This window comes from Schistocerca americana, chromosome 3 (genome assembly GCF_021461395.2).
Source record: "Schistocerca americana isolate TAMUIC-IGC-003095 chromosome 3, iqSchAmer2.1, whole genome shotgun sequence".
Classification (NCBI taxonomy): Eukaryota; Metazoa; Arthropoda; class Insecta; order Orthoptera; family Acrididae; genus Schistocerca; species Schistocerca americana.
In genome coordinates, this window is record NC_060121.1 from 229,837,365 (window position 1) to 229,850,205 (window position 12,841).

Genomic DNA, 12,841 nt, shown 5'->3' on the forward strand with positions numbered 1-12,841 from the left:
TTGCCGGCCGCAGTGGTCTAGTGGTTCTAGGCGCGCAGTCCGGAACCGCGGGGCTGCTACGGTCGCAGGTTCGAATCCTGCCTCGGGCATGGATGTGTGTGATGTCCTTAGGTTAGTTAGGTTTAATTAGTTCTAAGTTCTAGGCGACTGATGACCTCAGAAGTTAAGTCGCATAGTGCTCAGAGCCATTTGAGCCACTCCAAAGAAGGTTGGTGCTGAAAGGCGCGTTACAAAACTATCATTTTAATAAGTCATTCTTATAAATATTGCCAATTATTTACAGAAGAATAAGAAAATCTGGTAGAAGTCGACCTTGGGGAACGACAATTTGGATTCCGGAGAAATGGAGGAACACGCGAGGCAACACTCTCCTTTAAGACTTACGTATTGTAATATTTGTTGAAAGTCGATCACAAGTAACAGCTAATACAGTGACATTTACACCATGTGACATCGTAAAGGCCATTTCAATAACTGTCTTTCTCTACAGCAGAAACGCTATCAGTCATGTAATAACCCTATAATCTTCCACTTACACTGACTCTTACTGCCATAAGAACCGAAGTCTCCTTACACTCATTTCCCTCTAATACTGGTGAGGCAAGCACACATCAGAAATGAACATAACCCACTAATTCATTTCCATACTATTCAATACACTTAATTAACATTTCGTCGAACATTAATACACAAAACACGTCATGGGTTTATTCTCCTGCTTTTATACTTTCAAACCTTTCTCCTGCAATTCCCTGCAAACCTTCGATACTACTGTACCATTTGCGTAATGTACCTTCATGTTGGCCGGCCGGAGTGAGCGAGCGGTTCTAGGCGCTTCAGTCTGGAACCGCGCGACCGCTACGGTCGCAGGTTCGAATCCTGCCTCGGGCATGGTTGTGTGTGATGTCCGTATGTTAGCTAGGTTTAAGTAGTTCTAAGTTCTAGGTGACTGATGACCTTAGATGTTAAGTCGCATAGTGCTCAGAGTCATTTGAACCTTCATGTTGCAATCATAAATGCACTGAAAACATACCTGTAAGCAGCTAGAGAACGAAAGCTGTTAATTTATCAGAATACTGTTGTTATCTGTTTCTGCTTCGATCTAATCATATCACTATAAGTACGGTTAATGAGCGATTATTTTATCATTCACTAAGTTTTTCACTTTGAGTACTTGTAGAATATTTTTTAACCGGCCTATCTTATGCGTCTCTCTAGTGAACTTATTTTTCACTGCCGTTAACTTATTTTTATGTGCACCATTTGGTCTACTTTCGTTTCCACAATTTTGTACTTTATTTTCCTCAACTGGCTTTGACTTGATTGACGTAATAATTGTGATGCTGAATATAATTTTGACCACGCATTTCATTCTCACTTGTTTTGAACAGTCTCAGCTTGACTTCTCGCATAACGTGGTTTCTTCGTAACCTGGAAAAAAATACATGTAGGTCACCATATATACTGAGTTAGGTTGTTCAGACATATAATACGTGATTAACTGGATGCTGACTGCAGACTGAAGAGCACGCGGATGTGTCCCCACTCTAATCAAATACGTCACAAGTAGAACCTATACGTTTTCTGACAAGAGTAATTCAAGCCCTGCTCAGCGCACCTTTAAGATCAAGTGTGGCATAGTGCAAAAAAGAGTTTGTATTTTCACCAAATGCGTTACCAATATGCAGAATTCGGAAATTAGTTACCAGAAGACGCACATTAACTGAATCAATGTACAGTGCACTACACTGCTATACGGGAAACTGATTCTAAAGTTGTACTCTTTTTTATATGAGGTGGAAATGTAAATATTATGGGTTAAGCAAACTCCCTTTAGTCGACGCCCATTCGGATGACTTTCTTCGTAGCAACTTTCTTCAAAATGAGCTGAGCACACCAAATGATTTGTTGTAGGTCTAAATTATAGAGCTGGTGCTCGACTTCAATGCTGGGATAACTTTATCGATTCCGGGATTGTAGAAATCACGTGGTTTTGAGGCGAAGAACTCGTCGAGCAATGTTCGGCACGCGTTTTTATCCGGAAAGGAAGTTGTTCAATAGAGAGCGGAAAAGGTGAAAATCTCAGGGCGCAAGATCAGATGAATAAGGTGGGTCGGAATGACTTCTCAATCCAACTCCTGTACAGTGTTTTTTATCTGTCTAGCAGAATGCAGGCGGGCGTTATCGTGGAATAGCATCACGTCACAATGTCTTCCTGGTCGTTGTTCTTGGATTGCGACTGCAAGACGTCTCAATTGTTGACAATAAATGTCAGCGCTGACCGTTATACATTGGAGAAGCAATTCGTAGTACGCCACACCGTCGCTCTTCCACCTGATGCATAACATTATCTTTCGTGGAAGCGCACAGGTCTCTGCACGGGGAACTGCTGTTTTTTTTGGGCTCAACCATTCCTTTTGTTTTCTTATGTTAGCATAAAGACACCATTTCAAGTGACCAGTATCAGATATGCATATATTGCCACCCGTTTTAGTGATTTTGGCGTGGAGCATGCGGCACCCATACACCCTATTTATGAACCCTCCCCATTGCATTCAAATGTCGCATGACGGTGGAAGGATCACAGTTTATCGCATTTGCCGTTTCCGAGTGCAGTGACGTGCACCATTCCGGATTGAAGCGTTTAAACGATCTCCATCAAATCCCGAAGGTCTTTCTGAATGTGGGGACCAATAATGTCAGAACGATCCATTTTAAAACGAAAAAACGTTTATCTTGCCTTGCCCTGTTCAATGGCATTATCCCCACACAAGGTGGAAATGCTTCTGCTGCCTCTGCTGCTGTCTCTCCTCTACTGAACTCGGAAGAATATCTCGGAAATGTTACGATTTCTCCTCTTGGCATTCCATTTTCTTGCGTTCACACCTCCATTCACTGCCTCCAAATAACAAAACGACACTATGTGAATTACAAATAAAAAAGACAATCGATAAATAAACCCATAGCAATCTGAATACGAACATGCAAAACAAAAACGCTTCGTACTTATGCACCAACCTAATATCTCTGAGTCACAGCTATCCACTTCTTATTAAGTGAATAATTAGTTGCAACCTAAACGAACAAGAGTATACTTGTAGAGTCAGCTGAGTAACGTTAGACACACACATCTGACAGCTTTACATGCATGCAGAATCAAAAGAATAGTGTCACAAGAATACGCGAATACTCTTTTTGTTTGCAGTATATGAAGTTTAGGCGAAGAGGATCTGCTCGTTTAGGTCAGATTTGACTTTGAGACGTAAAAAATGCGGAGGAGGAAACATAACATGTGGGATGACTTCATAATAAAACGGAACACGTATCTCACATTAACTTACTCTAATTACTTCAGGATAAAGAAAAGAAACATGAATGCATCTCTTACTACTCCCAAAATATTCGATTAAAAAGCAGGGTATAGTGACAGAAACCGTAATATCGCACGAAACACTGACCACAATATGTCTTGCGAGCTGACGGAACAAATGGTAACACGCGCCGGATTAATAAATATCATATATCGCTGCTCGTTCTTGTAGCTGGAACTGAGAGAATTTATATTTTTAAATAATGACATGCCTGTTCCTGACACCATCAACTGTTTAGTGCATTTTTCAAAGTAAACTTTTCCTGCAATTTACGATTCATTTGCTTCACAGTGCTCGTGGGGCCGCTACGAAGATTTCCGCAAAACTGAAGATTCCTTGTCAGCACAGATGTCAAGCATGCCCACTTCGGTATGCTTGCACAAGCTTGCGTGACTGAATATCGATCAAGCCTCCAGCCTCCTCGAACAGACCTACTGCTTGCACAAAATTACATCAAAGCTTCTGGTGACGATCAAACACGTCAAATTTTCAGTTTCTTATCCAGGGATCAGCCAAGCAAATGCGTGATCGTCCTAACGAAGTCTGTCAAATTTAATCACACGTTTGAAGCAGTCGTCACACTATCGCGAAGCATTTGTGCTGTGCGTAGAATACAGATCACCTTACCTTTCTTACGTCTTCCTGCGTAATATGTAGCTCGGATATCAATAATTTCATGTGGCTCAATGGCCTGGTGCAAGTCTTTCAATTGGACACCATCTGGCGACTTGGTGTGCCTAAACTCTCTCTGTTATCGAACCAGGGCCGGCCGGAGTGGGTGTGCAGTTCTAGGCGCTACAGTCTGGAGCCGAGCGACCGCTACGGTCGCAGGTTCGAATCCTGCCTCGGGCATGGATGTGTGTGATGTTCTTAGGTTAGTTAGGTTTAATTAGTTCTAAGTTCTAGGCGACTGATGACCTCAGAAGTTAAGTCGCATAGTGCTCAGAGCCATTTGAACCATTTTTTTTATCGAACCAGGGAATGGGAAACTGCAGCTGAACGTGGAATCCGAGCCACATGTCGTTTCTAGTGACCCATCACATCACATCGTTGACAGATGAGGGCTAGAGTAAAACGCAGACTGAAAGATCGTGGTCCGACCGGGATTCGATTCCCACGACCTTTCTGTTCCCAGGCAACGCCTTAAACCACCAGGCTCGACATGTAGCTCAAGAGAAGGAACGCCTCTGCCGTTTATTATTATTATTATTATTGTCACTCTTTCGATCGTAGTCTGCGCGATGATACAGTCGAAAAACTCTTGCTCGCTATATATGCGCACCGAAACACCGAAGACAACGTCCGCCATCATATCAAATCAGTATGCTTGTGCAAAGTGCTTCAGCATGCATGCTTGTCAAGCTTGCAGTTGCATGTGATTTCTGAGGAAATATTATGCAAATATAATGCTATGAAGTACGAAATATACAGGAATAGCTGATCTGCGAACTGCAAGCAAGACACGAAGGAATCATGTTTACACAGATTCGCCCCTGTCCAACACGCGAACGTTACACTAGTCCCAGCGAGCTGTCTAGTTGGATTTATATTTAGCAGGTCTACGAGCGTGGAACGCGCCACGACGCAGAGCCGGCAGATGCGGCAACGTGGCGGTGGCGGCGCAGTCGGTGGCCGGCCGCGTCCGTCGGCTGGAAAGCGACGCCTGGGAGCGGCGCTGCGCGGCGGCAGGAAAACCACGGCCCGGCCGGCTGTGGCCACGGCCGCGCCAAAAGGAAGAAGGCGACGCTGCGGCGGCGGCGGCGGCGGCACGGCAGCGTGATGGCGTCGCCGGCCGCGGGCGAGGCGAAGCGAGGGGAGCACGTGACGCAAGCCGGCGTTGCGTAGCGTGGCGCGCCGCGCCGCGGCTGCCAGAGCCGGCCAGTGTGCGACGCATTGCCGACCATGGCGGCCGCCTCAGCCACGTCCACGCCGGCCGGCGCGGCCGCGCACCAGCCGCCCTTCACCGAGGAGCAGCTCATCGCGCAGGTGTACCAGCACAACATCCTCTACGACAAGACGTCGTTCCACTACAAGGACCCGCGGATGCGCATGGAGGCGTGGGAGGAGATCGGGCGCGCTCTCAAAGTGCCAGGTGAGCAGCCAGGGCGCCGGCGAGTGGGCGCGCATCGCAGCCGCCGCCGCCGCAGTCACGCGGCCCTAGCCGGCCGGCCGCCCAAGGCCAGCGCCGGCTGCTAGCACGCCTCCGCCTTTGTTTCAGCTCCCTTTAAATCGCTCGCTCTCCGCGCACACGTGTCCTCTCGCTAGTGCAAACCACTTTTTGTAATTCGCATACCTCGATCTCAACTGTACGCTTCATCAGAGGGTATGATTACGCCGCCTCCACGAGTGACAGTCACGTGCTAAAACACTCTACTGCCACTTCATCTGCGTACATACTCTGCAAATCACTGAAGTGCGTGGCAGAGGGCACCTAAAATCGCACAACGCGTTGTCTTCCGTTCAACTCGCTTATGGAACGAGGGAACACCGACTCCTTAGTGCTTCGTGCGTGCTGTAATTAGCCTAAGCTTGCCTTCACGGTTCCTACAGGGCTGAAGAATAACGCTACATTCTTCACGTAAGACTGATTCTTGAAACTCGAAGTAAGGTTCGGGACAATTGGCATCTGTCTTCATGTATGCGCCAATTCAGTTTCTTCAGCATTTCTGTGACCATTCGGTCACCAATTTCTGAATAACTTAACCCGCAACTCGCGTGTGTCTCAGACTGCGCGAAAATTTTCAAGCTCGCCCTCCAAGGTCAGTTCTAGCAGAATGCTGCTATACTCCCCCTACTTTCCTTATATTGCAAACCCTATAATGTCTTCTTGTTCGTTGCGGCATTATCCCCTTCTTTGTTTGTTGTTGACACTTGTAGCGGACCCCCTCGTGAATTACGTACCTGCTTCTTTCAGTATCGTATAAAATGTAACCTTAGGAACGTGTCAATTTAAACGTTACAGGGACATCGCTGTTTCTCCAATAAAGTACTTAAAGTGTTTGTTGAAATCAAATGTAATCTGAGAGGCGGTAAATGAAAATGTGATTCCTGCAATGAATGTCCATTTTGTGGACTTTCTTTTTGTACCTACAAGAGTTCAATCTTATGAAGACGTTTAAACCCTTGCACGTACTTTTGTGTGTACATTTACTTGCTACTCAGATACTACAATGTTTCAAATGTGAAATTAAGTTCTCCAACAATTAGTTTTGTGTGTGTTGTTAAAAAAGGAAGCATGAAAGTATGTGATAAGATTGCAGGCATAACCAATATTTAGTGCAATAAAATCAAAAATGACTATTTAAAAGCGCATAAATAATTGTAAAATGACTGTCATATAACTTAAAAATTTCAGATGATTTTAAACATGGGGGTGCTAGAGATCGCACCTCGTAGTATGCGTTAACAAGTCACCTCGTGAGTTAAGAGGCCCCCTGTAATTCCCACACACATGAGCAATATTCTGAGGTGGCACGCACACGTGGTATGTGAACACACTCCTTCGTAGACCGACTCCCAGTACCCTACCAATTGTAACCATTCTTCTTCGTGGATGAACTGCATTTTCCGCGTATCCTGCCAATGCACTTAGGTCTCCTTTACCAACAACCATTACGAATCATATCCTTAAGAAATTGTTGGGCAAATATTTGTAGGAGGTGACTGATCCTGTCCGCAGCTCGTGGTCGTGCGGTAGCGTTCTCGCTTCCCGCGCCCGAGTTCCCGGGTTCGATTCCCGGCGGGGTCAGGGATTTTTTCTGCCTCGTGATGACTGGGTGTTGTGTGATGTCCTTAGGTTAGTTAGGTTTAAGTAGCTCTAAGTTCTAGGGGACTGATGACCATAGATGTTAAGTCCCATAGTGCTCAGACCCATTTGAACCATATTTTTTTTGACTGATCCCTGTTGAAACTCACTGATGCAGTGCTGTGTCAACCTTTCAACACTTCGTGAAACCCACAATTTCGAATTTCTGAGCATTTAAAACAAGTTATGAGCATTTAAAACAAGGTATCAATGTTTGCACCGCTTTTAAATCAGTATCTGACTGGATATTTAAGTAGCATTTTTCTGATGGTACGTAATAATAGGCTAGATTTCGGCGTCATATGCGTGTAGCCTTACCGTCCAGCTTGGTGGATTAATGTGATGGTGGATGTGGTGTCAGGTCTTCAGTATAGCCTGAAGTTTGGGTTAGGTTGGGAAGTGACGGTTTGTTGACAGTAGGAAGGAAATAACGGTTGTTGTGATGCCGGACTAATCAGTGGCACAATCTAAGATCAAACTTTTCGCAAATAATTAAAACCACATGATGAATTCAGAAATGTGCCTTGCACGCTGCACAACAGACAAATCTCCGACGTGCGTTATTTTGTCAAACAATGACACTGTTAGATAGCTGTGGGTGTTGACAGTGTACAGCGGCCAGCTGCGACAATTTGATTTTTGGTGTTGTTTGAAGAAGCACCGTCACAGGGTTCGAATTTATATCGTAATCAACAGACGACTTAGATGGTTTTATCTACACCAACGTTAATGTGTCCTGATAGAAGCATGAAAGCCGTCTGAAGATGTATATGAATTCGGAACCAGTAACGGTGTTTCTGCAATAAGGCAAACGATGTTTCTCCAATAAAGCAAGCGAAAACCAAATATGCCTGCTGTACACTCAACGTCTTCAGAATATGTTGGTAACATACGTCGTATATAAATCTACTTAACTCGTATTCTGGACGCAGTAACCTGTGCACTGTTGTATTGTTTAATGTGAAAATATCACAGTGCTTAATCAGCACTTTGCGCTTTAGTGTATGGTTAACTGTCAAGCTTACCACGGGGATACATCTTTCCTGTACCAATAACTAACCCGTGAAGTTCATATAAATACTGACGTCCTGCGATCTGAAAGCTTTTTGGTGTCGAAGATTGAATCTTATGAGTCTTAAATGTCGTGTTATGGGAGCCCGTTCTCTCTAAGCTGTTTGTGAACGTTGAAGTGCAAGAAAGGACATCTGCGTGCTAGATTTGCTGCACTGAGAATAAGCATTATGACGGTGTTGTTGTCGTCAGACTAGTTCTATGCTGCCCTCCGCGCTAGTCTATTTTGTGCGTACACCTCTTCATGCCTGCATAACGCCATTTCAACCTTTGTCTCCCTCTACAACTTTTACCCGCCAAACTTACTTCCTCAGGATCAACTTGTGCCACTTCTTTCCCCCAATCCGATTCAGAACTTCATTAAATGTATCCATATCTAATCTTCAGCATTACTCTTAGCGGCATATTTCAAGAGCTGTTTTAACATTACGATTATTACTTAGTAAGAAGTCTTGTCACTCTAAACTGTCCTTGGATAACATTAAAAGATCAGAAGCTCAGAGTGTGGAAGATGTCATTTTCAAAGGAACCACCTTGGAGTCCCCTTAAATGATTTAGGCATACCTTGATCCTTCTAATTATTGTGGTTAACAAATCCTCTTAATTTAGGCATACCTTGATCCTTCTAATTATTGTGGTTAACAAATCCTCTTAATGTCAACAAATCTATTCCGATTTCTGAACCAGAGCTGAAGTCTTAGGGGTTTGATGGCCATAATGTCAATACGTTATGTTTTCCTTTAGTTAACAAGTAGGAAACGTACCATGTAACTTAACAATACTGGAAACAATGCCATAGGCATTCCAAGATCGCAACATATTTAGCACCACTGCTTCAATTATCACAAAGATTTCCACCTACTTCCCAGTGGCTAATAGTCTCAACATGTCAGGTACGATTTCACAAGAAAGCTGCAGATCTCCACATATAACTGCTGTCCTCTCAACACGTAATCCCGGCTCTGAAAACATATAATCGCACAGTAAACCAATATTACCACGTAACTGAGGAATTTGTGACATACCTATCTAAGATTATCTGTTGGTCAACTTTTGCTACTCAGTTTATTCAAGTGATCTCCATTTAAGTTGTTTTTTTATATCCTAGAAGCAAATTATTTCAACACAAGGAAGAGACTTCTCCATATTTTTCATAATATTTAAGGGCCACGTCCGAGGTTTTGATTGTCGATTTCATATTCCAGTGCCATTTATGCGCAAATGGACATGGAATCCGAAAACCTTCGTTATGGGCAACAAAAGTTTGTGAGGCATACGCCAAAGTGTGTATTTTTGTAAATACTACGCTTGTCCCGCCCATTAGGGCAAAACTGGGTTCCTCTGAAAGGGCAAGGTCGTTTTCGTTTCCGAATCAGAGTTGATTTCGTGTAATTTTGCGTCCCCAGAATTTTTTGAGACGTAGGGGTGGCAGAATTTTTTTAGACGTAGGGGTGGCGGTGTAAGACACTTAATATTGCCCTTGGAGATAGAAATGAGCTGGGCAGTTTCGTGACGTGTCATGCCACAACTAAGTTTCATAGGTAACACGAAAAACTTATTATACACCTCCTGAGAATGGATGGATACACACTCAATATATTATACATAGAGTTTATAATTTATTTATTTACTCGTTCGGCATTTTGAAATGAATAGAAACACTGTACTCCATATTCCAGCAGGGAGGTTTGTCAGTGCCTCTTCTTGTCACCGCCCCTCCTCTCCCCCTTTGGGGATGCCTATGGACAGATATTATCTCTGTGTGTCACCACTGAGATTGCAATGACTCAGCCGGCCGGAGTGGCCGAGCGGTTCTAGGCGCTTCAGTCTGGAACCGCGCGACCGTTACGGTCGCAGGTTCGAATCCTGCCTCGGGCATGGATGTGTGTGATGTCCTTAGGTTAGTTAGGTTTAAGTAGTTCTAAGCTCTAGGGGACTGTTGACCTAAGATGTTAAGTCCCATAGCGCTCAGAGCCATTTTTTGCAATGACTCATCAGCTCTAGGCGCACAGATGGAGTTTCAAAAGAAGCATTTCTTACAACCAAATTACAATTTACTGTTGCCAGACAGTATTCGTGCGTCGCAAAGTACAATGCAAACTTCCAAACAGGTTCTTCCTACGCAATTATAGGTTCTTTAAACTTGGCATGTAACCTTCAACGAGAGGGGCACCCTCTGCCGGTTTGCGGCGCACGCTATTAGCGTTAACGCCTCGCGTGGAGTGGCTGCAGTTTACATAATCATTGCTGTCGTTTTCCGAAACTGAAGACATGCGTGATATTAAGTTGTACTCATGGCAACATCTCTCCTATCACAGGCAAGGAAATGGGTGTTACGAAAAGAAATTACATGTAGATACAACAATTGTAAATTTTTTTCACGGGAGCAGTTAATCATATAGCTCACTGTCGAAACCGTCAGAGATTGGAGCGCACCACTTTTGTGTTGCTCCCTTTCTATGGAGGAAAAGAAGTGTTGCTCCCTTTCTAAGGAGGAAAAGAAGTCTATAGCGATTTAACAGACTACATAGCACGATATTACTCGAACACTGCCTCCTGTCTGTCAATATATTTTCTTTGGTCAGCTCGAAAGCTATTTGTGAAATCATGAATTAAATGCTTGAGGTCGGTATATTAGTCTGGTCTCACGTAACTTCCGTCATTCTACAACAATGATGGTATTACGTTGTCCATTCCCCGTGATTATTTACACGTAAAGTTGTCGTTCTTTGCAACAGTGCGGGAGTACTTTTTATACCAACAATCTAGTTCCGTGTATGCGCTCTTGCTCTATTAATAAACAGGAAGGATGAATCGTGTCTCAACTGTTTCCTATTAGGCTTAACTGGCCTACGATACGAACAGTATTCGCAGAGGCTGCGTAGGCAAGATGTTTTTGGATATGTGGATGGGCAATGCGTCGCATTATGGTGGATGTGACACACTTAAAACAAAAATATATCAGGATTTGTTGTTCTTCCAACAACGTATTTTAAAACTTTTATCCGTTATGGATGGACATCACTGTGACTGTGATGAATAAAGGTTTCTTGAAATTAATGCAACCAGTCGCATTCCCTTTGCTTCTTTAATTTTTATAATGGTATTAACGGTTTCGAACCGGCTATCGATTCAGCATTTGATGATAAATGTTAATAAATATGTACCATCTGATGATGAATCGCTAAGCGGTTCTAAAAACAAAAGACGACTGGTTGCATTAATTTCAAGAAACCTCTAACATATTTTAACTCGACTTATCGTAAACCATTATCCCAGTCCATTGGAAATGCAGCTAACATTTTATAACGGCGATCTGAAGCTGACTGGATTATATGCACCACACAAGATCACAACAATTATGGCGCGCTCAAAGGAATTTAAAAAATCATTGTTACCGCCGGCCGCGGCGGTCTCGCGGTTCTAGGCGCGCAGTCCGGAACCGTGGGACTTCTACGGTCGCAGGTTCGAATCCTGCCTCGGGCATGGATGTGTGTGATGTCCTTAGGTTAGTTAGGTTTAAGTAGTTCTAAGTTCTAGGGGACTAATGACCACAGCAGTTGAGTCCCATAGTGCTCAGAGCCAATCATTGTTACCGCCCTCCATACATGACTGTAACGGAAGGAAGATCTAATGAATGGTACAACGGGAAATACTCTGTGCAATGCACTTCACTGTAGATTGGAGGGATTAGATATAAATCGTAAGCAATGTATGACGTGATAGAGAAATGTTTGAATAATAGAATCCAGTACTTCATCCAGAGCGCATTCAGGATCTGAGATGGAGGGCGCGGAACAAATAATAGCTTCGTGGAAGGGGGCCCTGTCCCGCTATTCCGAAAATCCGCCTACTCCGAACTGAGTTCAGAAGATATACTGTTTTTTTTTTTTAACTTTAAAACAAGAGAAATTCAAGACATTCGAAACAAAACGCACATTTATTATTATACAAAGAAGTTGAATAGAGGTATGCATAGAGCCTAAGCTTGATGCAAACTCCTGAAACTATACTGGAATGCAAGCTGGTTATTTACAGAACAGTACATACAATACATGTCGGCTCAATTTATACAGTCCCGTAGAATCATTTTTAATCGCAGCTAAACACAAAAATAATCAATTTACACACACTTATAAATACAGTTTTTTTTACGGAGAGCACGGAATCGACTTGAGGATGCGATGTCCCGCCATCGCCGCATTTGGTGTTGATGGAGTCGACATAGTGTTAAAACGAGGTGAAGAGCATCTGCCGCGTCTGTGTGTAGTATGAGTTCAGTTCGAGTCGATTTGCGCTGATGAGCCCTGCACCATTGCTACGATGGCTTCGTCTCCGTACTCTTGGTGGCCATTGTCGTCACAACAGTCCACCCTCCTCAACACTTCTGTCTCTTCAAGACAGGGATTTTCTTGACTAGTGAAAGTAGTTCAGTCTTTCACTGGTGTAAAAGTTGTTTCAACAAATTCCAATGGAAGCCTGAGATTTTTCCAAGATTGTAATGGCCTTTAGTGGTGTTATATCCAATGCTTCAGCCAACCGGTAAATCACATTTTTTATGGTAATTTTCTTTGCAGGATTGCAATTTCATTAA

The 12,841-nt window shown here is 43.6% G+C and overlaps 2 protein-coding genes across 2 annotated transcripts in view; one reads left to right on the forward strand and one right to left on the reverse strand.

Moving 5' to 3' along the window:
- LOC124605139 (DENN domain-containing protein 5B) overlaps positions 1 to 12,841 on the reverse strand; it is a 474,504-nt gene that overhangs the window by 176,260 nt on the left and 285,403 nt on the right. The window lies entirely within an intron of this gene.
- LOC124605140 overlaps positions 5,233 to 12,841 on the forward strand; it is a 46,410-nt gene continuing 38,801 nt past the window's right edge. Inside the window, exon 1 of the mRNA XM_047136623.1 lies at positions 5,233 to 5,463. Within this exon, the coding sequence (XP_046992579.1) occupies positions 5,274 to 5,463 (190 nt within the window). The 5' untranslated portion in view covers positions 5,233 to 5,273. The remainder of the gene's footprint in view (positions 5,464 to 12,841) is intronic.